Source organism: Sylvia atricapilla, chromosome 6, assembly GCF_009819655.1.
Source record: "Sylvia atricapilla isolate bSylAtr1 chromosome 6, bSylAtr1.pri, whole genome shotgun sequence".
Lineage (NCBI taxonomy): Eukaryota > Metazoa > Chordata > Aves > Passeriformes > Sylviidae > Sylvia > Sylvia atricapilla.
Window position 1 is genome coordinate 17,706,400 of NC_089145.1, and position 26,906 is coordinate 17,733,305.

The following is a 26,906-nucleotide window of genomic DNA, read 5'->3' on the forward strand; positions in this document are numbered from 1 at the left end:
CTGCCGGGCTGCGGAGGGCGGGAGGGAGGAGCGGCCGGCCCACCGCAGCCCGGGCCGCCTCCCCCGGCCCCTCCGGCCCGGCCTGCCCCTGCCCTGCCGCCGGCGCCGCTTCGGCCCCTGCGCCGCACGCTGCTGTTTCCACCGCCGCCGGCAGCACCTCACAGACAACTCCAGCTGCAGGGCTGAGCTTTGTTCTTTAAGGCGTCAGACCTGCTTGTTAAAAGTGGTCTCCACGAAACACCCCGTAAATCAAGATGAAGCCGTGACTGGCACATTGCCTCATCCTCCCATTACCTCACTTGAGCCGCAGCCCACACGTTTCTGTGCTAAGCAGCAGCCCTGTGCGAGGGATGCTCCCAGGAAAAGACCTGCGCCGTCTCCGCAGCTGAGTGGCCTCGCATGGTTCTTCAGGAGTGGGATGAAGAGAGGAGATCTGGGCAGGGAAGGGAAAGGCCAGTTTAGAACCTCTCGGGCGCTTGCCTTAACCTCGCCATGTGCACTACTCAGAAATCACTTCATCCTTCCCGAGGAGTAAGCCCAGTTTAGCTCAGAGCTGCTGGAGAACCGAGCGATCAAATAGAGCCTTGGCGGATCAGCTTGCTGGCACACTGACAGATAACGCAGGGAAGATGTGGCAGAAGGTGGAAGCCACAAGAGACACCGGCCCCTGCCCAGGTGCTGGCCCTCCTTGCTGGAGCCCTGGGTGGTTGCTACAGCCTTCTTGCCACGTCCGGGGAATTCCTGGCCAAACAGCAAACCACATAACCCCCCTTGGCCCGGCAAATTTGGGTCAGCAAATGGGCATGACCGGGCACAATGCTTCCTTCTGCTTGGGAGAGCGTGCAGGTAAAGGCAGACACACCACAGGACCCCCACCTCCCCATCCTCACTTTACTGCTGGAGTAATCAATATTTTCTTACTGCAGATACTTTTTACCCTGAGGAGACTAATTTTACCTAGTCGGTTCTCCTGCAAACTAGTATTTTCCGAAGCGGCACACAGCTACACTTCTGTTTGCAGCATCATATACACATATATAAACATGCCCTGCAGGCTGGAGAGGCTGAAGCCCGGTTATTGTAGCCACGACAACCAAAATTTCCATGTGACTCATCAACAGCCGGATAAGTAATGAGCTCCTGCTAACAAAGCTCTGGACTGCAGTGCCCGTGGGTCTATTGACACTGAACAGGAGATTGCCAAACAGAGCATTGGAAATTGTACGATGGGCTGTGAGATACACTTATAATTGGAGATTAAGTACTTGATCAATATATATATTTATGGTCTAAGAATCAACAAGCAGAAAGATCATGAAAAGACACAAACAGAAGATGGTGACAGGACAGAAAATAATATGTGAGTGACTGCATGATGCCCATAGCGGGAACTCATTAATTGTGTGTAAATGGAAACGGTCCCTTGGAGCTCAGGCTGCTGGAATAAAGAAGGTAGTAGAAAACAACATGTCAGACCTTTGCAATTCCTGCATTTGTCCAGTGGAAAAGCTTTAAACTTAACACTATGGCTTAATGCTCTCTTTTCAGCCCTGTTTTGGCTTTTCAAAGAGATGCTGTCAGCCTAATCCTCTTATGCTTACCCTTAGCATATTGACATGAAACAGACAAGTGAAAGCAAAGCAGAGTGAGCTCCCTTTGCTGGCTTGCAGAGATTTATGGGACCATGGCTACTCAGAGCACCTGGTTTGTTGGGTTTTTTTTGCCCCTACACCTGATTGTGTACACAGGTGCACTGTTGCATGTGCCAGGATAAGGCTTCCCAGGCTGTAAGAAAAGTACTTTCTTGTGATATGATTCCAAAATACCTAACAGATTATGTGCAAAAAAGTCACTTGTTCGCTAAGAGGCTGGGGCCAATATGGTGAACGTTTAAGCCCCCAGGCAGTCTTATTTTGCATCCTCCCTCATCTCATGTCCCCTCAGGATATCTTCATTATTTGCATTTATGCTGCAGTTTCCAGCAGTCACTTACAAAGGGTGGCTGCTCCCAGAGCTTCCATTTAGAGGCAGGAGAGATTCTAACAAAAAAGTGGGATGTAGTAAAATGAAGAACTTTTTGGACATTCTGATCTCATTTAGGTCTGGTATCAGGTTTAAAAACGAGCAACATGTCCCTTTAGACTGTGTCTGGGTCTTCCAACAGGACATTTAATTATTGTGCTGAGAGACAACAAAAGACCTTCCAGTAAAAAACTCCACCCTGCTGCTTACCGTTTTCCAAGCTCAGCCTGCTCAAATTCTGTGCCATTTTCTCATCCTTGAAACAAAAATCCACCCCTTTCTGCTTACAAAAACTATATGTTGCAATGAACTACTTGTGCTATCAGTTTCTAGGAAGGGAAATGAGTAATAATTTGTTTGGTCAAAACTGCAGAGTGATTAATTGTGTAACGCATGAACATCCAGCTGGAGCCATGCCAGGGCACAAAGATTAAAAGCAAGCAAATTCCTAACTCCAGTGAACAGGATACATGGGACATTAATAAAATAAAGGTTTAGTTCTGTGAATACAGGTAACAAGGTTAAAACCTGACCTCTCTGAAAGCACTACACCGCCAGACACTGGGGAAGTGTCTCCCCTTTTTCTCCTCCATGCTCTGCCTTCCCTAATCAGCTGGACTCTGGCTGCTTAAAAGAGGTAAAAAAAGACTGGAGATTAATTTCTCCTGAGCTGCCTCCAAGACATGGGTTCCTGGTTAACTCTCTCCCTGCTTGTAAGACCTCCTGTACCACCATTGGGGACAGGCCACTTCCTGAGCAGTGAGAAGGGAACATCACTCTAGGATCAGTGATTGAAGATGGGAGGCTGAATCTCCTGCAGCACTTAAAAAAAAAAAAAATCTCTCAACACAACTGCTTGTAAGACAGCATTTCTTTATTGCCTGTACTGTTTGCACACTAAGAAAACATACTTAAGGTTGTACATTAAAAGAACCTGATGGTTCTTGCCATTGCAGTATGACAGCACTGATAAAGGTAATACACAGGACTGGCCCATAGTTGCGTGTCAGCCGTATTTCACACCTTTGTCTCGGGTGTGCTGTGTACAGAGCGTGGGAGGCACATGTTCAGAACACCTCACCGTGGATTTCCCTTCCCAAACATCCCTTCTTGTAAACTCAAGCAGCTCCTCTGGCAGCACTGTTGGTCTTACTCCAGGCTCCACACCAGCTACCCTGGTTCCTTCTGGACCTATTGTAGCTTTCTGATTCCCAGTCTCTGGAAGGCATTAGTGCAGTTAAACAGTGTGAGCCACAGCCAGCCAACAGTAAGGACTGAGCAGGATACCACTACTTTTAGCTCTTCCTTTTACTCAGAAATCCTGCTCTTCCAGAGAAAAACTTCCTCTTTCCTATCAGAAGTTAAAGGGCACTAGGAGGAACCATGGAAATTCTTTGTAATCCTGATGGTCTGTAGGTGACTCAGAGCACTTTTCCTGCATGGGATATTCCCAGGGAAATTTGTGCCATAAACAGACATCCAGAGTAACCGCCTCATCCCAAGAGAGGAAAGACCATGGACAAGTACAGGCCCTCCCTATGCCACAAGGTTTGGGGGCTGCATCACAGCTGCAGTATCACATCTTGTGCCTAAAACATCAGAGTCACATACAGACACAGCCTCAAAGACAAAAGGGGAAAGGGCACTAACAAAAATCTCACTGAATCCCAAGGTTTTGAGAGCCACTGAGCTGCAAACCAGAAAGCATCACACCCCAGAAGCTCCAGGCCCAGGCACTGCAGCAGCTTTGCCAACAGGAGCATTTCTGAGGGAGTTTCTACCTCTGCCCATGCTTCACCCCACCCCTGAGTGACAAGAGGGCCCCTTCCCAATGGGAACAGATTCAGTCAGGCTCTTTCTCAGGCTCTTCACCAGTAAAGTGAGGTTGCTCAACGTCTCTGCAAGAGAAAAAGGTACATTTCACACAGGCAGCTGCCTTGTGCTTCCAGCCCAGGTGCATCTGAAAGCACTCTGGTGGGATCTTTCAGGACTACAGGCAAGGCAGTTCCAAGTTGCTGGAGATTTTTCAGGAAAGGATAAGAGAATGAGAGGGAAAAGGCAGCATTCAGCCTTAAAACAGGCTATATATGGCTCCCCTGGTTTGTACAGCACAGCTCCTGCAATGGGCCATGAATCAGCAGCACATGCGGGTCCCAGGGCAACTGCTCTGTGTTCTGTAAACATACACTAGGACAGTGAAAGGGTCCATAAGGGTGACAAAGCAATGAAAGCCATTGGGATGACCCATTCTATCAGTTCCTTCTATAATAACACATGGAATCTTAACTACAATATTGACAAGTCCAACCAAATGCTGCAGTAAATCCAGGGCCCGATCCAGATTCTGCAGGAGCTGGTGGAAGCATTCTCACTCACTACAGCGGGCTCTCAGCTGAGCACGGCTGCTGCAGAACTAAGGGGAGACGCTTCTCTCCGAGACAGATGGATCACTACTTAGACCTAGCCCAAATTTAAAGCAATTTCTTTCTCTCTTGCACAGAAATTCTATTTAATACAGATCCACTGTGTCCTCTGCTCTCTGCTGCTAGGCCACTTCTTTGCCAGGAAGAACAGGAACAAGATTTCGTCCCTTTACAGGGAAGCAACCTCTCTAGACAGAAGACCCAGTCTGTGCTACTAGCTAAGACCAGCCAAATTCTCCCAAAGAAGCAGAGACCTCTAGAGACCAGGGCTGCATGCAGACTTGGGAAGCAGAACAGTGCAGATAATATGCACATTTTGGCCTGATTTATGCCTCAAAATTCACAGACTGGGAAAAGCTGCACCTTCCCCAAGTCTCTGGAGAGCTGATACCATCAAATTCAGCTTGTTTGACAGGAACCCCCAGCTTCATGATACAGCATTGGCACATTTTTCTTGCTGACACATTGGTGTGCTTTATGTGCAGCACCCTTTCCTCCTGCTGATATCCTCCAGCTGCAGGGCATTCTCCCTCTCCCTGTCTTCTTGTGCTGTCAGCAACCTGGAAAGAACAGCACAGATCAAGAAGACAACCTGGTTACTGAGACCTTCCTGCCAAGGCATTTGCCTCTGCCCTTTGCTCTCCACCAGCCATTTGAGATTTACATTTAGGATTGCAAGAAGTGACAGGCCCAAAGACTGGACTTCTCTGGAAGCTGGGCTACATAAACCACACACAGAGAAGGAGCATGAATTCACAGGGAAAGACACTGGACACATACAAGAGGGGGTACCATGGCTTAATAATCTGAGCACCAGTGTGAGTGGCCTGTGCCTCATTCCCAAGATCCACTAGCGATGTCAGAATCCCGGGTTGTTTGCTCCACATGTCTGGGCCATCTTGGGCAGCAGCAGGGTAATAAAGCATGCTGAAGGCACGTGCTATGGGAGATGTGATTCATCTAGCTGATAAGTAAATCCTTGCAGTTAATGAACAGCTAAGTCCTGCTGTGGCGTTAACAGAGATGATGCAGGACGAGGTGAAGAGATAAAAGAAACTAAAAGGATAGTTTTCTTGTGAGATTTGAAATACTTTTTTTCCCATAAACTACCAAGCTACTACTGTTTGAGGGGTTTTTTAAACTAAAAATTTTAGACCAAATTTCTTTCAGCTGAACTGTATCTCATCTCCTTTTAAGACTATTGCTACTGAAATAGCTCAGTCTGTACCGTGCTTATTAAGATAGGAAAGAAGGAACCCTTAGAGCTGCATGAAGACTTCAAACTGAAAACACCAGCTTAAAATCTGGGACAGCATTGAAGGTTTTTGTGATGAAATATTCAAATTAAGCTCCTAATCTTGCAACAGCCAGTGCTACCAGGTGAAGCTTTGCGTGCAAATAGTCCAGTCAACACTTGGTGCTCTCCAGGCACAAAAGACAACGACCTGAGTCAAGTCTCTTTTGGGATGCGACAAAGTCAGTCTCTGACACCCCCCTATTCCTGCCCATTCCCCAGGAGAGCCCACACCAGTGACCCCCAGCTGGGGCAGTGTCCCAGGGTGACTGCTCTGTTCACTGACCTGGCCATGTGCAGCATGGGCTCCATGACGTTGTAGCCAGTCATCGCGCTGCACTCATAGAACACAGCCTTGTACTCCTGCCAGAGAGCACAGCAAGTCCCCACGGTGACTGCCAGCTCTCCGCCATCACCATGCACCCACAGCCTTGGGAGCTGGCCCACCCTCATCCCCAGGAACCCCACCAAGAGCCACTGGAGCCTGGAGGGTGGCTGATGCCCTGCTGGGGGGCACACCCTGCTCACCAACCCAGGAAGAGGAGATGCTTTTTCAGCATTGGGGGCCAAGCCAGACTGTCCAAAAAGGAGCACTGGGGGAGTTGTTTGGGAAGAGAAAACATGTCCAGGGTACTTTGATTCCCTTACCTTTTTGTTGCCAGTCCAGAAGGCAGGAAATGCCTTTGAAACCCTGTCTCCCCACACCCAGGGGCCAAGGTGCCAGCAGGCAGGCAGACAAGGGAGTGAGGAAAGAGGCAGGATGATGCTGCATTAGGGAGCCCTCAAATGGGAAATCAGCCATGCATGGTCCCCTCAGAAAGACTGTAATGAGGCATCAAGCCTCAAGAGAAATATATGAGCCTGCTAAAGGGCCATTGTCTGCCACATACAGGCCACCAGCTCATACTCCCTTGTACGAGAGGGACCTGGGTACATGTCCACATTGGAGAAACAGGGAGTGGGAGGGAGAGGGAAGGTACCATACTGGAAAATGGCTCCAAGAGGGGCTTTCTGCCAGCCAGACTGCCCTGCTCACAGCTGGAGAGTGGCTGCAGAGCAGGTCAAGCAGCAGAGCACTGAGTCACACCTTCGCCAGCCTTTCCCCCTCCACCTTGGGCACATTCCGGGTCTCTCTCTGCACAGCATCCAACTTATTTCCAAGCAGAAAGACCACAGCTCCATCCTCTATACCTTCCTGCAAAATAAATAAAGACCCCTAGAGACCCAGCCGCTCAGAGCAGATCTTTCCAGCCCAAGCAAACAAGACTTCAGTGGCAGCAGGGTCAGGCCCATTAGATCATTAAAGAGACATTCCTTCGATAGTCCCAGGGATTTGTGAAATGAAGCTTGAACTAGGGAAACATTCCAAATGTTTGGTACGTTCAGCTGGGATGGTGAGAGAGGGGAGACAGGACATAAGTGCCTCTCAGGAAAATAAGAAGCCTGAAGAAAAGCAGTGTCACCCTGATGTTTCAGCCTTCTGATGTTTTCATATTTCTACTGGAGCTTTCTCACATTTGTAAAATAAACAAAGACTGATGTTTGGTAAATAATGCGTTCCTTCCAGAGGGAAGGACAAATTGATAGACTTCTGGGTTGACCAGTGCGGTCAGAGAGGTGTTAACCTCATCCCCCAATCCCTGATCAAATTCCAAAGACTATGTAAGTCAGAATTTCAAAATAAAGCTTCTTCTTCTCGCTTCTCAACTTGACAAGTGAGTGTCCTTCTTTTCGTGTCCTCTGGTGACAAAGCAGCTTGCCCCACAGGCATTTTGGAATTTGTGATCTGGGAGATCTTCTCAATAAGCTCAGTAATTTTTATATGTGCAGTACTGTGTCTAATGTGCTGTCCTAAACTCAACAATCCATTGCTGAAAATTCACTGGATGAGCGAGTTAAGCAACATTGACCCCTTGTAAGCTGTCTCTGTAGGAACTGTTCTTCCTAGGCAATTCCTGGAGCCCCTTACCTCTGGTCAAACTCTCTACAGTTCCACTGGCTCACTAGAACATTGTCAGAGTAAGAACAGGGCTCAAAATTATTTCCACACTCAAGTGCCCTGGATGACATACAGAACCCGAATAGCCTCAAAACAAAATAAGTAACAGATAGGGAGAGGAAAAGAAGAGAAAGATTAAAATATACAGATTTCATGTGATTTGATTTTCTGTATACTGTGTGTGTTTAACCTTCCTCCTGAAAGGAACTTGATTTCCAGAGGCTGGTTAGTTTTGAAGATCTTAACCTTTGATCTTTTATAGTCTGAAGACATAAGTGTTGGTTTGGTTTTTTTTTTCCCCAACAGGCTTGTGGAAATTAACAATATTGGAATCTTCCAACCTATACTTACTCATCCCACTGAGATCTTGGTTTTTTGAGATTCAGCACAATCAAAACAAAACCGCCCTTGAAAATTTCCCTTCACCCCTTGATCATCTACACACAACTAATTTAAATTATAAAGAGAGGTATTTTTGTATCCTCAAGAAGATATAAGCCACAGATAAATAATTTTAGTGAGTGTTTGGAAATAAAAGTCAGGGGGAAATGCAACAGCATTAATACATTGTTACCAAATTTTAAAATATAAAAGGAAATAAAAAGGACCACCTCTTTCCTGTGTGTAGGTCAGACATCAGGAGGTCTCCCTGCCTGAGCACAGGTGGGATGTGACCATGTTTAGGGGACGTAGCCAGTGTACATGGGCTGCTTACAAACCCATACTACTGTTTTGGCAGGTCCCACCACATTCTGCCACAGAAACAGCCCTCCCTGATTTAATGGGCCGCCACTGGCTTTGTCACCTTCAACACAAAGCCTCTGGTTCCAAACTGACCACCACAGGCATCCGCTTTGATAATTCAGCTTCGCAAAGTCAACAGGGCTTCCTGGGGCACCGAACAATGTCGCTTCCAGACAGAGTGTTGGAGCTGGTGTGGAGCAAGGGAGCAGCAGCAGCACTGGAGCGCAGGTGCCGCTCTCACCTGGATGCTGCTCATCCAGTTCCGCACGGCCAGGAAGGAGCACTCGGCCGTCACGTCGTACATCACCAGGATCCCGTCCGCCTTCCGGAAGTACTGCTTGGTGATGCTCCGGAACCTGAGCCCACACAAAACCAAAGGCACGCTCACAACCTCGGCTGTGCAACGGGAGATAACCGAGTGGGATTGTCAGTCTGTTAGTGCAGGCTCTCTGCAGGGCCCTGTGCATGATGTGTCCCTCAGGGCTGGTGTCTGCACACAGGTGACACATCCCTGCGCTTTGGGACAGGCCAGGCAGCCGTGGGTAAGCAGGGATCTTGCCAAATGCATGGTGCTGAGAAAGCAAGAAAGAGGACCTTTGCAGGTCAGGAAGAAAGAAGCAGAAGAATCTATTTGGGTGGGATAGAAAAAAATAAATTTCCTGTTAGAAGGGGAAACTGATGGATCTTTCTCTATAGTCTGGAAGAATCTGCGGACTAAGCTGTACCATGGTACAAACTAGGCACGCATAATGTCTGCCCCAGGGCTGCCAAAACAGCAATTAAGAACTCAGCATCAGTACAGTCTGTTTCCACTATTGAATCTATGAACCAATGGCATTACACTTAAAAAAATCAGGAGCTAGACACAGTTTCCAGGAAAAACTCCTGCCAGACATCTACCTTTTGCTGTCTGTACAATTTAAAACCACAGGCTTAAATTATAACCAAAGCCAAACAAACAAACAACCAAAGCAAACCAAACAACCAAAACAAGAAACCCAAACCTTAGAATCTGTAAGCACTTTGTGACAGAGCCATGATATAACCACACTGATTGCAAACTGGTGGAATTAACAATGCAATTGGGGAATTAATAAATGTAACAAAGCTCCTGAGATCTCACTAGAGAGCTGTGTATTTCAGCCCTGCACAACAAACTCTCCTCTTAGGAGCCAAGAAAACCTACAGCTGTTACCCTCCTGTACTCTTCAGAGAGTTGCCTGAAGCCTGTTCTTTCCCACAACAATAAGGACACGATATTCTGGCACCAACCCAAGTGAGAAAGCACAGACTGTATATTTGGCAGTCGAGGTGTACCTCTGGAACTGCCAGCCAGGCAAGATGCTCCAGAAGAAACATCAAAAGTAGCATGCATCAGTCCCAGGGAGGTCACCAAGGAGTTCTCCTTGCATACTCCAAGGGGTTCTCCTATCTCCTCCTTAGCATATTTACAGTGGGACACCTCTAGTTTAGAAATAATTAATATTCCTCCAGAAGAAGAAAAGGCTTTTGCGCCTTCCCAGGTCTCCTATTTGGTATCAGCACTGAGCCAAGCTCTCTCCTGTGGGTACACATCTAAACCCTGCTAGTGCTGCAGGGGCCTGTGCTAAAGGTTCTTCTGCAGAGACAAAATCTTGAATTTGGCCTCTGCTGAAATCTGGCCTCAATAAGATGTCACATTTTATGCCACAGCTACTCCCCTTTCTGCTCAGTTTCAGCACTGAAATAACCAAAGGAGTTCCCCCAGAAACAATTATTTCTTCACGTGAATCTTAATTTTGGAAGAGAGAGTTACTTTTCAAGAAATAACCCTACTTAGTACATTCCCACCAGCTGTGCATGATTTAGAGACAGACAGCATCGTTGGCACAGTTTAGGATTAGAATATTCCCATGACCCTGGCTGCCCCCTGAAGGCCTGCCCCCATAACAGATTTAGCTCAAAATACTCAGTATTTATTTTTGTCAGGCCCTTGAGGTTCATGATCCCCATGAAAGTGCTTTTCATCTTAAGCTTTGAATTATATCCTAAATAAAATCTAATTTACATGGAGACAGTGATGGGCCTTCATTTCTAGTAGCAGATGAGGGTCAAATGTGTCCTCTACTACTCTGATCCTCACCAACATTGCTGGTAACACCTAGAGATAGCCTATGCCTTTGAAACTAGAAGCCTTCAAATGGGGAACCAGTGTCTACTGTCACAAAAAGCTGCACAATCTCTGTACCAAAGATTATCACTTCCACAAGTCTGTCAGCAGAAGGGACAGTGAAAGGGGCCAATAACCTCGCTGACAGAATCCAGCAGGGTAGTTCAAATCACCTTCCCCACAGGTCATGCTAATTCAGCTGGCTTTGACTGCTGAATCAGATCTGGAAAGGCTCACAGTCCTTCCCACCCTTTGATCCCCATGACATACATCTGTGGACAGAATGCTTGAAGCCACAAGCATGCAGGTCAGACACATGGAAAACTACTTTTCTGTCAATCCTCAGGGCAAACTCCTCAGGCCCTGCTTCACAGTCACAGATTCTAGAAATCTCTGGAACAGACCTTTGCTGCAGGTTCAGTACGGGAAGAGCTGTCATGACCTGGTCCTTCTGAAACGGATGGTTTTCCCAGGGACAGAAACCAGCTGCATACACTCTTTCCCTTTCCTCCACTGAGCCTGGCAGAAATTGCTTACCTCTCTTGTCCAGCTGTATCCCACAGCTGCAAGGCAACCTGGGTGTCATCCACCATCAGACTCTTCACCTGGTAATCAATACCTGTTGGGAAGGTGACAAGATTGTGAGTTAGGATAGGGAGAGGGCAGCTTGCCTTTACAATGGCCAGACCAACTCCATTTAATTCAGGGAGATTGTAAGATTGATTCAACACTGGGAGAGGGACCATCTTTATCTCTAGCTGGGCTATAATGCAGGCAAAAAAAAGCATCTGCCCAGGCTGACTTTCCCACCTTCCTTATCCAGATGAGCCAGGCACTCTGTTACTTACCAATGGTTGCATTGAGCTCAGCCAAGAACCTGTCATAGCAGAAGCGGTGAATGAAGGAACTCTTCCCAACCCCGGAATTCCCTACAAACACCACTTTAAAGATGCGATCTGGGGAACAGCTGGCTGGTTCCAGTGCTTGGAGCTACAATGGAAAAAAAGGCACAAGATTTTGAAGAGCCTAGCTTCAGGCAGTGCTTTAATTTAGGGATTGGACCCCTGCATTGTACATCTGTGGAGCTGGAGTTTGATGGGAGGAGAGTGAGATACCTTCAAGTCCTCAGCAGATAGCAGGTGTCTGAGGAATAACCCCAGGTAACTGCACTCACCCTGGCTTCGGTGCCCACAGGCTGGGCTCGAGGAGGCAGCAGAGCAGCATCTAAGCCATCTGCCTTTTTTCTGCAGTCAGAGCCACCCTTCAAAGTCATCTTAAACCACTCAGGATCTGCTGCCAAGGGCCATCTCTCCTCCTCTCTGCTGTTCTCTCCGAAGTTTGTGCCACCTCCTTCTCCTGTCTTCATCCATACCCTGTTGCCTGGGAAGTATTTGCAGTTCTTTCTGTTGGGTTCTTCTACTGCCACATCCACTGGGAAGGTGAAGGGAAGGTCCGCAGCGGCCAGTTGTCTGTATTAAAGTCCACAGGCAGCACAGATAGCATGGGAAGGGGTGAGGAAACAGGGAAAGAAGGAGGTTGCAAATTCCCAACAAACCAATGCAATCAATCAGTGTATATGCAGCTCTCACAGGAACTCTATATATTTGCTCCCTACACTCCCTGTGACTAAGGCATCAGTGGCTCCCCTAGGAAAGAGAGACAGTTCACCAGAGCTGTGCTGTACTCAGATGTGCTGATAAATATTTCATTACTTTTAACAAGAATTGCCACTTTGATTTTTTGAGAATCCTTTGCCTACTGCATCCCTCAGTAGTGAAAAAATTATGCAAAACACACAAAACAAAAGCCCCTTAAAAAAAAAAAGGCAATAATTACCCCTGTATTTTGGTTACTAAATACCATACAAAAAGAAGTAACAGACTCTGCCTACACAAGTGCAGGCTGATGCACTGGGGGTAGAGCTGATGTGATTGTTGGAGGAACAACCTTCAAAAGAACACCTAAAATAAACAATTTAAACCGCTGGAATCACTGCTGAGGAGCAAGGCACCATCACTGGTTTTCTACAGTTAAAGAACTAGACAAGGAGTGAGAAGACCCAGAATTAAGCTGAAGATATTTATCCACCACAGATCTCTCTGTTGCTTTCACTGGCCAGCAGACTGCCTTTGGAAGCAAATTAGAGTGACCAGAGCGTACTGCAGTCAGTCTCTTCAGAGGCAGGACATCCCACCCTGCTCTGCAACATTTTCCTCTTTCTGTTAGTGCAGAAATCCAGATAAGTCTTCTTTCTCACTCCAGCAAGTACACTTCATCTGGGTTGCAAAACTCACCTGCTGCCCTGCCTATACTTTTTTCTATGAAAGAGAGCTCACATTCCTGGTTGCTCTCCCTGCATTTGCCCCAAATGCCAGTCCAGAGCCAGGCCAGCTAAAACATTTCCCTCTTGAAAATGGACACATACTCTCAGGCTCTGGGAAATGGCATCCATCTCCCAGGGCTGGCAAAATCACACTCTGAGGGGGTCTCAACACCTTCTTTAGTGGGAGCAAAGGGAAAAACGCAAAACTCTGAACAGTGACTCCAGATCTAATCAATTTCTTCTCATGTTTCTCAAGCAATGTGGTGTGACACAGCACTGGGACAGAGACAGGGCCAACAGCTACTCCTCCCCTTCTCTCATCACCTTCATTGCCAAACGTCTCCAGCTGTTAAGCCTTTCCAGGAGGTTTATTCCAGTAGCAGCTAGAAGGATCTTTGCAAGAAATAATTGGGGAGGAAGATGGGAGAACTTGGTTATCTATCTGATTCAATGGATAGAATGTCCCAGAGCTCTGCCTCAGACCTCGCCAGGCAACCTCCCACCCTGGGCTCAAGAATCAGCCCTCCTCCACAGTCTCTACCTGGTTTTCCATAACTGCATAAACCAAGGAGCCTTGGGCTAGATCCTTAAACGCCACTACCAGAATTGCAAGTATTATGAGTGAGTATAAGCTGGAAGAAACTGAGCCTAGACATATGTCTCCGGCTGGCACCAGGAGAAACTGAGGAACAAAGGAACTTTCTGCAGAGACCTGGTAAGAAAGAGGGGAACATGCTGCCTTTAAAACTTGTTTGAGGCCAGCAGTTTCAAGTGAGATCAAGCTCCAAGCCAAGTTACTGTATATTCTGCATGCAGGGGAAAAAAAAACAAAACAAAAAAAAAAAGGTCTTGCCCACACAGATGTGTTGCCTGCCCTGGCTGAAGGGAGGCCTGGGGTGCCAGGTGAGCATCTGCATATGTGTAGAGGGAGATGAGCAGGATGAATCCACCTGGAGCCAGGCTCTCTCCTTGAGGCTGTCAGCTGCCAGAAAGAACCCAACCCTTGTGCAGTTTCTGCCCTCTCCCATGCCCCAGGGATATGGACTCTGGCATGAGGCACCAGTGGACAGGATTTTTGCCTGAGGATGAACTGGCACACTTGGGAATTGATCTGGTCATTTCAACAGAGCTGTCTGACTCAGAAAGAGGCAGCCCTTGTGACTCCCATCCCATTTACATTCCCAGACCTTCTGGTGATATTTAGATTTGCTCCCCTATTGCTGCAGGCAGAGGTAGCAGCAGAGCCACCTCCCTGTGGAAATGAGTGAACAGCATCCTCAGCTTCATGCTGAGCCAACACCACCTGATGCCAGGAGACAGCTAGAGCCACAGAGAAGCTGCACCCCACCACACTCCCACTACCAGCCAGCACCAAGGTGGGAGAACCAGACACAGGACACAGCTTGATGGACAGGGAACTGCTGTGGGCACGGACTAACACCATGGACACGACACAGACACCCATCTAACCGTTTGACAGGCTTGTCCTCCAGCAGGTAACTGCCTAGCACTGACCCTTTCTTCAACAGGGGCTCTTTGTTCTGAGGCACCTGGAAGTCGAAAAGAGAAGGAATGAAGACAGTGATTACAGCCCCACTTCAACCACTCCCCACCTCTGCAGAGCACTTTGGGGAGGCAAGGCTGGAGCCCTGGCAGCCCCACACTGTGCAGTGGTAGCGCCTCACGGGAGGGCTCCAAGAGGTGAGCACAGGGCTTGCTTTTCTCTCTTTAAATAATTTAATTCCTGCAAGAAGCCATCGCTGTTGCTGCTTTCTCCTTCACTTAAAAATCCATCAAGGTGGTATGTCCCAAATGAATTCTTCCTCTTGCTAGCCAGAGTTTTTATTTCTGTGACTTGTTCTCCACTTGGTCTCACAGCTGAATCTCTCTTTCCTCACCTGCCTCTTTGTCATGCTGATGCTTTGTGGGGCAGACCAATTACCCTTTCCTCAGAAGACACTAGCACCCTTCTTCGACCTGTACTCACCTAGAGCTGCACAGGAATCACACGAAAAGAAGGAGGCAGCTCTACAAAGGGCTCTGCTTTACACCAACATCCCTCTCCACGTTTTCCTCCTGCTTACCACAGACTGAATGCTTTCTACAGCCAGTATTTACCAGCTCCTCAGAGGAGAAGGTGGGACATCTCTCCCAACCCTCTTCCCCCATACAGCACCTTTGCCATTCCCAGCAGAGTCAATGCTCTGGCCACACACAAAATGCAAAGTGAGAGAGAGCATGGAAAGGTGCCCATCACATCGGCACTGGGGGAAAGGGAGATGTATTCAGTCGGCAAATCTGAAGACTTCTAACATGTCCTTACAAGTTATTTCTGGGGGGAAAGGTGGAGGAAGAAGGGTTCGCAGTCTGCCAGGTCTGCCTCTCACAGCAGTTTTGAACTGACCAAACACCTGCAGGGAGCTGTGGACAGGCTTCCTTCATGTGTCCCACAGCCCAGAAGACTACAAAGATTATTTCTTCAATAATCATAACTGAAGGATTATTTTAAAAGGCAAAAAAATTAGTAGTTGTTCTGTGGGTCAGAACTCCCAGAACACCCTTACTGCAACGCAGTCTAACAAAAGGAGACACTCAGGAGTCCATAGAGGGCCTGACCCAACTAGCAGCTTTGCAGGGAAAGAACAAAACATATTTTACATATAAAACTGATGTTCAAGAGAACCTCCAGCCACAGAAGCAATGCAGCACTGAGAGGCTCACAATTGTGGAGCACGAATCTTCCAAGGCAAATGACCCCCCAGTGCATAACAACACTCCAGTCAACACAGCCAGGCTGTGGTACAGACAAACAGAGGCAGGCTCTCCAGCAGGGATAGAGGGAGAATTTTTCAGTGTTTGAGCAGCTTCACTCGAGGGCACCCTCTAGCCACACGGAAAGAAGGGAATTGTGTTACAGGCCACTGGAGCTGAGTCATAACCTTCAAGTCACCTGTGGAGCAAAAGGACTTCCACACAATCTGCTCTGCCACCACCTTACCTGGAGAGGGAACAGCCTGCAGAACACATACTTGGGTAAGAAAGGAGGAACAATGGGGCATGTTTTGCCATGCTTTATTGGCCTGCCAGGTTTTTGTAACATTTGGCTTTTCACCAGGATGATAAAGGGACAGATGCAACATCACAGCTGTGTAACACATGATGACAAGGATTCCACAACAGCACATGTACAAGCATTTTGGATGGGAAAGATTCTGGTTTACCAGTGAAATAAAAATACATGTCAAATGTAGTCAAAGTACCAAAACACTCTTCATGATGAACAGGTATGAAATTTGCTCTGTCAACATAAAGCATGCAAGCATAACTCCATAGCTAGATGGGTCATGGGTGTGAAACTGAACCTGCAACCCCTGGGTCTTAAAAATACCCATCAGTAGTTTGCACACAGAAATAGCCACATATTGCTATATGAGAGTGCCCCACAGTGCAGTGGGGCCAGGGTCTGCCCACTCTGGGAAGGCCAGAAACTCTTATGAAGAGCAAGGTATTAAGCTGGGAACTGAGAAGAGCAAAGGAGCAGTGACTGGGTTGCTATCAGCCACATACAGCCCAACTCTTCCTTCCAACCACTTCAAAATCTTTGCTATGAAAGAACCTCTGTTCACCACACCTTCATTTCACGGAAATAACTCTTCCCAGAGCTAAGAGAGGGTATTAAAGCCTTGGGTTTCTTTTTAGCCTGTAAAAGCACTGATAGTCTCTGGTAGAGAGTGTGTCGCACACTAGGGATCCCCATCAGAAGGCTGGACTCTTCTTTTTCCTTTAGCAGGGAAGTATTGCCATTTTCTCTCCCCCTTACTGTGAGACAGGCTTGGGAGCAGATTTTCTGCCGGTACATGATGATAGCAGCATCTCTGCAAGCCCTTGGAGCCTTGCTTCCCTGTGGACTGAAACAAGAGCAGCCAAAGGAAAAAACCCTACTCCAGTACAGGCTTCAACTGCCCAGCATGACACAGCCTTGCCAGATGAGCAATGGTGGTAGGAGTTCACCCTGTGTCTTGTTCCCTACTGCCAGTGCTGGGAGAAGGGAGAAAGTAGCCCCTCTGTGCTGTGACTCTCTCTTGGGTCCACCCACAGCAGCAGGTCTTAGCAGAGGAGCAGGAGAAGAGACTAGAGGAGAAGCAGACAAGCTTTGCACACACAGAGGTACACACCTGAGCTGTGGTCTCCACAGGCCACCCAGCCACCCACTGGAACCCACAAGCTGATGAAGCACAACACATGGAAAGAGGAAAAGAAACCATTTTCTTTGCCTGCTTGCACTGGACTCTGCTACAGAGTGCCTGTATTTTATTTATCCCTTTTCCACAAAGGAGCAGGAAGCTCTGGTATACATCCACATAGCTAGCAGCTTTAAAAATGAAGATTGAAGAAAAAAATCTTCCAGATTTTAGGAAAACACATACCTCACCTTTATCCAAAATTGTTACTGATGTGATTTTATACAGCTCTCCACATGGAGAACTCCAACCTCTGGATTGAGCAGGGCATTTTGTCTCCTATATAGGCACAATACCTGTGTTTCCTTCCTGAGTCCTTTGCACACCAGTCAGAAAGGCTCTCACAGCCTATCACAGCCCTCCCTGCAAGTCTCCTACTTCCAGATCTTCAGGTGGGGCATGATGGCAGAGCAGGCAAAGACATGGTGGCAGGGATGGGTGGCAGAGAGGGCAGAGCAGCTGTGCAAGTGATACTTGGGAACATGAAAACTTTTTAATGAAAAAATAGTAAGAATTAAAAATAGACCACATATCTGTGCTTATCTTGGCAACTGGGAAAGGCCAGAGATTGACAGTTCCACAAGAGAGAGATCCTGCTTTCTCCTAGTTCTCTGACACAAGGCTCACTGCTGCACCCAGCAGAGTTCACAAGAACGGGGAGCTCCCCAGAGGAACCTCTGAAAACATCTGCTACAAACTCAGGGGGTCAGAAAAACCTTCCTGTGCCACTCTACGCCTAGTCAGCCAGCAGCACATCTGAGAACCCATCTTCTTCCTCACCACCCAGCTCCAGGACGCATCCAGCTTCTCTCCCCTCCTCACAAGTGCCCAGTGCTCGGCACAACACAGAGACTCCACGTGTGCAGCAGGCAGCACCCACTGCAGCCCTGCACAGGGCTGTGTGACAGTCCCCCGTGGGTTAAACCCAGGCAGCTGGCAGCAGCAACCAGCAGAGCTTGCCTCCAGCAAGGACTCAGAGGTGCTGCAAAGTCTCTATTCAGCACACCACCAGGCCCCAAGAGCTCTTGTCATTGTCCCCCGTGGAAGTGACAGGCCCCCGAGCGGTGACAGCAACAGCAGCAGATGAAAGGAGGGTGGTTGGGAATTAAGGTTTTCTTTCTTAGACTAACCAGCTTCTTGGCTTCAAAAGCATCTCGCTCATCTCGAAGTTTCTTGTTCATTTCTCTGCTCCAAAGGAAAACACAGGAAAGACACAATGAGATGCTTGTCAAAAAATAAGTAAACCCAAACATTTGAAAGTGAGAACAGAAAGAGAGCTTGGGAACAGAGATAAAGATATTGTTTATAGCCAGACATGTTGGGATTTCCATGTATCCCAGCCGAGATCATGGGCTTCATATGGTTGTCTTAGCCAGGAGGAAAGACTAAATGCCTCAGGGGAGGGATTACCTCATGAAATAACATGATAATGTTATGTAATCTGTAATGTGCCAGAGCTGGCCAAATTGTACAACTCTGTCTGGACCTAGAAAAACAAGCAGAGTCTAAACACTGCTTGAATACAATCCTGTAGCTTTCCATGGGAGAAATGAGCACAGTGCTGAAAACATCAGCCCTTTACAGGCTTAAGAGCTCCGCATTTCCCTCCAGCCTCCACCAGTTCTCACCTGAGGAGCTCCAGCTGCCGAAGGAGGCTTTGTTTCTCTTTCTGCATGTTCTTGGAGACTCTAAACACATCCCTGGGCAAAAGGCATTTTAAAATAGGGGGAAATAAATTAATGGGAGAGAAAATACAAGCCTGCCTGTCTAAGGGGCACTCATGGTATTCTCAAAGACAAGGGCCTGCCTTATGCTAGGAGAATTCAGAGGAAGCAGCACTGTTCTGGGAGCTGGGATGGTTGGGCTCTCCTGCTCTCCTCCAACATGAGAGCAGGCAACTCATCCTCTCCACTTCCTCATCTGCCAGAAATGGGAAGGATGCTCACTGCCATCTGGATCTGAAACCTCTCAATGTTTTATACAGGTATTATTACATTTAACCCAGAAATGGGAACAGAATTGATTAGAAGAGGGTCTTTAAAGAGAGCATTATAGAGGGGATGGTGAACTGGACAATACATGAAGAAGCCTCCTTTAGGCTGAGGAACATCTGTATTTTTGTACTGATTTTCTAGAACATATTTATTTCCCATAAAAAGTAGGCAAGAGGTAGCAATATCACTCTCTGTTTAGGCTCATAAGACCATTGGGATGTTTCTTCTTTTCCTCATAAAGAGACAGGCAATCTTCTAATGAGACCAAGGCTCCTAACTAGGGATACTTATTCTTTAATTGCTTGCCCACCTTTCCTTCTCTGTCTATGTCTCTGCCCTAACATCCCCCCTTTCCTGTTTTTCCCACCTGTCCTTCTGCTCTTGCTCAAGCTGAGCTTCTTTCTGGAGCTTCTGTAATTGCCCCTTGACTGCCTCTAGCTCCCATTTGCTTTTCTCCAGCTCTTCCAGCAGGTTTTCATTCAGGTGCCGGAGCCTTTCGTTTTGCACGCGGGTCTCCAGCTGCTCAGAGTTCAGCGACTGTAGCTGATGCTCCAGCTGCAGTGGGACAGGAGGAGGAGGGGTTAAACACAGAGGAAGGGTTTCGTGCTACAATCACAACTGTAAAAACGAGCTGAAAAAGCAGATGCAAACAGTGAGGCAGAAGGGGGGTAAAAACAAACCTAACTCTACAGAGCCACCAGTGGCACTGAGAAGGTGAACTGGAAGGAATTCTCTCTTCATGCCAGCACTGGGGAACCAAGCAATGCAATTAGGCACAGCTGAGGAAATGCTTCAGGCAGCATGAAGAGCCTGATGCTGTCAGGCATGGCAGGAATCAGAGAGCAAATGGGGGTCCAAAGAGGGACTGGAAAAATTTGGGTGGAAGCAGGGTTGTCTGTCAAGACTTATTAAATGGAATTTTGAAATGCATTCTCTGGTTTAGGGGCTTCCTGAGCCCATGGCGGCTGAAAGGAGGGTATATTGAGGTGCCAGGGGCATCTCACAATAGACCTGGAAAGTGAACTGATTGGGTGGCCTTTACTACTGCTAGAGACAGGACCTTGGGCTGGAGATGTCATTTAAATGCCACTGGGGCACAGCTGCACTCCAGGCAGCACAAGCCCCCAGCACAACTAACAAGCCTGATCTGGGAAGCTAAAGCCTACTGCCGTGTACTCAGCCAGTGCCTCAGTTCCTTGCAATTGGCTGGCATAATCTGGGAAAGAGTCACAGGCAGATGCAACTATCAAAGCTGCCCATCTCAGATGACAAGTAGGGCATTCCAAGAGCCATCATAGTGACACTGCAGTATCCAGCCAGCCATAGCAGCTAAACAGGGCCCTCTGCTGAAGCTGCTGCTACACAGAAACTGCAGTACCCATCTGAGAACTTACAGCCCAAAATAAAAGCATGCAATCCATGCTTATAACTAGAGAGAAACACCAGGAATCAGGTCTGATCAGTGTAACAGGTGGCAGAGTCAGCCTCCACATTTACACCTTCAGCCTGCCTTTTCTCTCAGCCTACTTTCTCCTCTCTCAAAAGAAAAATAAAGCAGCACATCATGGCAGAAGAAAAAATGCTTTTTTTCTTGCTACCCTCCTCTCTGCCAGCACTCATGTACAGCTGCCAAGAGAAGGAATGAATAGATCTGACCTTTCCTAGGTTCCTTGGAACACAAGCCTCACATCTCTCTTCACTGAAGCTGGAAGGGCAAACCACATCCAGCTTTGCCTGGAGCCTTCCAGTCGTATGGACACTGGGGAATATTTCAGCAAGACTACATATACGGAGCAGTGGAGTTGAAACTGAAAACCAGCAATCCCTGCTTACAGCCTTCAGATCTTTCAATAAGCCAAGGAGCTGCCTTTAAATAAAGCACAGCTGCCCCTCCCTAAGAAACCTCCATCACGCACAACTCTCCCGTTTACGTGGTCTGTCCTTGGAAGCGATGCTGGGGAATGGCACCATCACATACTGGTCTTAGGCCACAAGAGGGACCCGATTATCCACACAACTCAGTACAAGCCTCAGAGCTAAGACCACCAGAACTATTTGAGTAGGAGTAAGCGTCCATGCAGCCCAAGTGTACTGCTCTGACCCTCAGCAAGAGGAAGAGCATACCTGAGCTCCTGACTGTGGTCCATTCCCCTCATATACCCCTCCCATCTATGGTCCCTGGACTAGGGATGCTAGAGGCCACATCTCTGACTATTCTTCCTTTCAACGAATATTTACAAGCCTATTGTCTATTTGTTGGTTCAATTCATTTTTGAACTGCTGATATTGCGTGCCTCTTGGGGCCAAAAATCCAGCACTAATCTTTGTATAAAGAAGTGTGTTCTTCTTAATCAAATTTGTACTGGTCTCATTGAGTGTCCCTCATCTTTGCTGTTACAGGACTTGGGGAATAACAGTTTTGTGTGGACCTTATCCATCACTTTTCTGAGTCCATAAAGCTCACATGTACCTTCCCTCAGTCTCCTTCTTTCCCCTCCTAAGGCAAAATTTCCATTTTCTTAATAATATTAGCACTCTGTACCTTCACACTCGAGAACGACACAGTGGAATTAGAGGAGACCAGAACTGCACACACTGAGGCACATCAAAGATATGGGCAGCAGGTAAAACACATCCTCTATCTTATTCTCAATATCCTTCCTGACAGCACCTCAGTTGTGCTGCTTTTCCAGCTGCTGGACAATGAGCTGGTGATTTCAGAGAAGTGCTGTTTCATCCACATCACAGCAAGGTACTCAACTGGGATACCCCCAGTCTCCAGCACCTTGCAGGTACCTGCCCTGACATGTTTCTGTGGGGGTCACATCTCAGTTCTTCAGACACCAAGGAAAAAGACCATGCCACACAAACGTCCATGCTGGAGACGGCAGGCTAAAGGAAAGCTTGTGCTTTGATCCTTTATGTGACTGATAAATCAGTGTGTCATCAAGTGCCCAAATGCAAGTATACAATATGTACCTCTCTAAGTGACTGTTCACTCCGGGTCATTTTGGTGCAGGCAGAATATAAAAACTAGAGAAATCCGTTCACTCCGGGTCATTTTGGTGCAGGCAGAATATAAAAACTAGAGAAATCTGGCTCTTTTATGTCATACACATCTTCCTTACACACCAGAAAAAGCTTCAAACTCACAAATTTCAAATTTTTACCCCATCTTCCTTGCCAGCACTGTACAATTGATAGGAAGACTGTGCCAAGAGAACACAAAGCAGGTAAGAAAATGCATGAACGAAACATTCACAGAACGACGTTACATCTGAAGACAAACCAATTATTTGACAAACCATTTCAACACCTTCAGAGACAGGAGAGGACTTCACTAGCTAGAGCCAAATTATCTAGTGCCAAACCCTCAGCAGCTGAACACCATTTTCCATCAGAAAATGCCTGAGCAGATAGACAGCAGAGGGGGATGTGCTTTGTTAGAAAGGATTTGGATCCCACTACCTTCTTCTGGCGGTAGAGGATTTTCTCCAGCTCCTGCTCTTTGCTGTGCAGCTCCTTCTGGAGCACGTTACTCCTGTCATGCCTCAGTGCTTCCTGCAGAGGTAAAGAGACACAGCTGTGCACAACACCCAGCACAGTAAGAGCTGCTCCTTGGTCAGATGAGCCACCACCTCTACTTCAGAACAAAGGAAGGTCGCCTTCAAGCCAAGAGAGAGAGAGAAGGTACCTGGCAGACCAGCCTCTCCCTTTCTGCTTTGATCTGTTGTTCCATTTCTTCATAAAGGCACCTGACTTCTCGATCGTGATCTGACTCCTTCCTACAAAACACAAGTGCACGCAGGTCAGGAGAGAAAAAGAGAGTACAGAAAGGAAAGGAGGCTGGGAACAGATTCCTACTAACAGCTGTGTGGCACTGAGTGGGATTTTAACCAGACTGAATGTTACGGATGAGCACTGCTGCAGAGCAAACCCACAGAACAGACCAAGACAGAGGAATTTTATTGCAGCAAGAAATTTCTTTTACTGGTGCATCCTGTAACCAGTCTCTCCTTGCATCTGAGGCAGGATCCAAGCATCAGCTGGCTCCTGGCAGCAAATGGCCGTGATGTTCTCCTTACCTCTTCAATGCTTGTTCCATAGACTCCTTCTCATGATTGACCTCCTTGATGTACGATGAAACACGCAACAGAAACTCTTCAAAATTGGACAAGAGCTCTGGACGCTCCTTTCGTAGGCGAGCCCAGAGCTCCCGAATCTCATGTGGGCTGGAGCAAGCATACAAGAGAGAAGGAAAGCAATACAGTTACTGTGTCTTCTTATGGACTGTTATTCCAGCTCCAACATGCACTCAGGACAAACTGCCATTCTCCTGTGATGATCTCTGTTACACCATTACAGCAGAGAGGGAAATTGGACAGGGACAGAACATGCATGTGGAGTGGGATCTATTGTGAGGTCAAAATAAAGGAAGACATCTGAAAGAAGAAAAGAAAAATAATCTAGGAAGCAAACATGGAATGATTGCTTTTCCATGTATTCATCGGTAACACATTTGGTGTCTACATCAAGACTTACAGAAATGAATATTCAGCAAATTGTCAGTGTGTTATGGTCAAACTGTTATAGCACACATCACACATCACTGCTGTTTTCCTTACACTCAGGCTGTATTGGTGGCTGTACAGTCCTCCTTATTTTTTTTACACATTTGGAAACCGAGGCACAAAAAAAAGATAAGCAAATTTGCTTAAGTGTCATATCAGGATAACAATGGAGGAAGCCCTGGAAAACCAAAGACATCTTTTTCTGAACCTGCAATAATGATTACACTGTTTTGACATTTAATTCATTCCAGCTTGAACATAACACTCACAAACTTCATTCCCAAAGTGTCTTGTAAGCCCGCAGACATCACTTCATGTTTCTTTTTAGGAAAGAGCTTTTAAATTTTTTTTAAATCATGAAACACTTTGGAAAAAATGCCTTGAAAGATACACAATAATTACACCTATAGTCAGTATCCAAATAGCTATTTTTCTTTGCCTGTGTATTTGCCTCCCTTAGCATTCTTTGGGGAAACACAGCAGCAAAACAAACCAGCTTTTTGATTTCCTCTGCCAATATTGCATGACAGCCTTCTTTTTTTTGCTCCAAAGTAAAAAAGTTATAGCACTTCATCAAATCTTCATATTTGAAATAAAAGAACATATTGAGTCCTGTTAGGAAATGAAACCATTTCTTTCTAGAGAAAGCAGTGAAAATATTTCAGATTCCTGCTCTCATCCAAATAGCTTCTGTTTGATATAACTGCTTTACAACAGCTGGTTTGGCACAAAGATGAGATATGAAGTAGCTACTGAACTCGTGGCATAAAACTGCCAGTAAGTGGTCAAAATAAAACACAAGATAATTCCACTTTGGGACTTCTACTTCTCAAAGCAGAGTTATAAACAGTAGAGACTGTTTTCCCAGAACAGTAATATGGCCTTTCACAGTGTCATCCTGTTGTTTGAAGAGTAACAGCTTTCTAAATTTTTTTTCCAGAGAGAAGTTGTTTATCACTAAAACATCCAGGTGCTTTGCATCACAATGACAATAAAGGAAAAAAAAAAAAGTCTGTTTTGTGACAGATGTGCCTCTGAAAGCAGCAAACTCCACCACTCTCACCTTCTGTCTTCAATCCTGTCCAACTCCTTCCCTACCCTGGACTGCTCCTTGCAAAATGGCAACACAGTTGGAGCACAAAGCCTGAAAAGGACATCCACAGGTGCAGTTGGGCACCCCAGGCCCTGCAGGTGTGCATCAGTGAGAACCAGTTATACATAATGCCTCATGTTGGAAAGCCTAAAAAAAGGCTGGATGATACTGGGACCAGCAGACTCCGCTTGGGCTACATGCAAGGGCATTAATACCAAGTTTCAAGGCTCACAGCAGCACCCCTTTGCCCAATTTAGCCTTTCACACTCTTCAAGATCAGCACAGTCCCAAGCATGTCCTTGGACACAGATTCTTCACAGAGACTCTGAGAACTGGTTGTTTAAAAATATGTGAACAGTCACACACCATTTTGGAACAGAGAGCACACTCATCCTCCTTACCTCATCTAACCCTCACTTGCTTCTTTTCATGTGCTGCCTGTGCTGGACTTGTATGCCACCAGCTGTTCCATTTTACAGCTGTGTAATGAACTCAGATTTGGGAAAAGCGCTGAGCTAAAAGTAATTGGTACCTGATGAGAAAACCCAGACCGCACTGTTTCTGCTACCAAGCATGTGAAAACCCAAGGCAGCAGCCCAGAGCGCCCAAGCAGTGCTTCAGAGAACAAGCAGCTCAGTTCACCTCTTTGGTCTTTTCTTTGACGTTTTGGTACTGCAAGATCAAAACAGGGTAGAAGCAATGCCATGTGACTCCCCTACTTACTCTTCAAACAATTGGGCTGCTCCAAGCTGCTCCATCATGGAACAGAATCGTTTCTCTTCATCATCATCATCATCTGCAGGGTCCAAGTCATCTGACCAGCCTGACTCAAAGGTCTCCTCGTGTCTGGAGTGATGCATTCTCCCAGCACCTTGGCACAGTTCAATCCCTATTAACTTTCCTGGTGGAAGGTGAAGAGAAGAAGAATAAATAAAGTCAAACTGGGTGTCATTGAGTAAGCTGCTATTTACATGGCAGCCTGGCAGAGCTCCACGGGAAGCCTCGTGCATGCTGCTGGTGTAGGACACGGCTCCTGGCGGGTGAAGAGCCCCTGTTCTGACGTCCTGAGTGATGTCAGGGTCCGCTCCGCAGCGCCGGACGGGTAGCGGCTCCAGCCCGGCCCCGGGCAGCGGGCTCCGGGCTCCGGCACGGCCCCGGGCAGCGGGCTCCGGGCTCCGGCACGGCCCCGGGCAGCGGGCTGCGGGCTCCGGGCAGCGGGCTCCGGCACGGCCCCGGGCAGCGGGCTGCGGGCTCCGGGCAGCGGGCTCCGGCACGGCCCCGGGCTCCGGGCAGCGGGCTCCGGCACGGCCCCGGGCTCCGGGCAGCGGGCTCCGGCACGGCCCCGGGCTCCGGGCAGCGGGCTCCGGCACGGCCCCGGGCTCCGGGCAGCGGGCTCCGGCACGGCCCCGGGCTCCGGGCAGCGGGCTCCGGCACGGCCCCGGGCTCCGGGCAGCGGGCTCCGGCACGGCCCCGGGCTCCGGGCTCCGGGCTCCGGCACGGCCCCGGGCAGCGGGCTCCGGGCTCCGGCACGGCCCCGGGCAGCGGGCTCCGGGCTCCGGCACGGCCCCGGGCAGCGGGCTCCGGGCTCCGGCACGGCCCCGGGCAGCGGGCTCCGGGCTCCGGCACGGCCCCGGGCAGCGGGCTCCGGGCTCCGGCACGGCCCCGGGCAGCGGGCTCCGGGCTCCGGCACGGCCCCGGGCAGCGGGCTCCGGGCTCCGGCACGGCCCCGGGCAGCGGGCTCCGGGCTCCGGCACGGCCCCGGGCAGCGGGCTCCGGGCTCCGGCACGGCCCCGGGCAGCGGGCTCCGGGCTCCGGCACGGCCCCGGGCAGCGGGCTCCGGGCTCCGGCACGGCCCCGGGCAGCGGGCTCCGGGCAGCGGGCTCCGGGCTCCGGCACGGCCCCGGGCAGCGGGCTCCGGCACGGCCCCGGGCAGCGCTCACTGTGTCCGGATCGGCCGCCAGCCGCGGCCCGCCCGGCAGCAAGGAGCTCCCCGCGCTCCCGCGGAGCGGCGCTCCGGCCACCGACACCAGCCGGTCTCTCCGGGACTCTCCGC

At 48.4% G+C, this 26,906-nt stretch overlaps 1 protein-coding gene across 3 annotated transcripts in view; it reads right to left on the reverse strand.

The window, feature by feature from the left end:
* Positions 1-2,878: 2,878 nt before the first annotated feature.
* CRACR2B (calcium release activated channel regulator 2B) overlaps positions 2,879-26,906 on the reverse strand; it is a 42,579-nt gene continuing 18,551 nt past the window's right edge. For all 3 annotated transcript variants that reach the window (XM_066320973.1, XM_066320974.1, XM_066320975.1), the window contains exons 4-18: positions 25,577-25,754; positions 23,275-23,421; positions 22,884-22,974; positions 22,658-22,750; positions 19,557-19,744; positions 18,824-18,895; positions 18,326-18,380; positions 14,425-14,504; positions 11,806-12,100; positions 11,480-11,621; positions 11,169-11,250; positions 8,724-8,838; positions 6,827-6,934; positions 6,026-6,102; positions 2,879-5,005 (exon numbers count right to left, since the gene is read on the reverse strand). In XM_066320973.1, the coding sequence (XP_066177070.1) occupies positions 4,921-5,005; positions 6,026-6,102; positions 6,827-6,934; positions 8,724-8,838; positions 11,169-11,250; positions 11,480-11,621; positions 11,806-12,100; positions 14,425-14,504; positions 18,326-18,380; positions 18,824-18,895; positions 19,557-19,744; positions 22,658-22,750; positions 22,884-22,974; positions 23,275-23,421; positions 25,577-25,754 (1,808 nt within the window). In that variant the 3' untranslated portion in view covers positions 2,879-4,920. The remainder of the gene's footprint in view (positions 5,006-6,025; positions 6,103-6,826; positions 6,935-8,723; positions 8,839-11,168; positions 11,251-11,479; positions 11,622-11,805; positions 12,101-14,424; positions 14,505-18,325; positions 18,381-18,823; positions 18,896-19,556; positions 19,745-22,657; positions 22,751-22,883; positions 22,975-23,274; positions 23,422-25,576; positions 25,755-26,906) is intronic.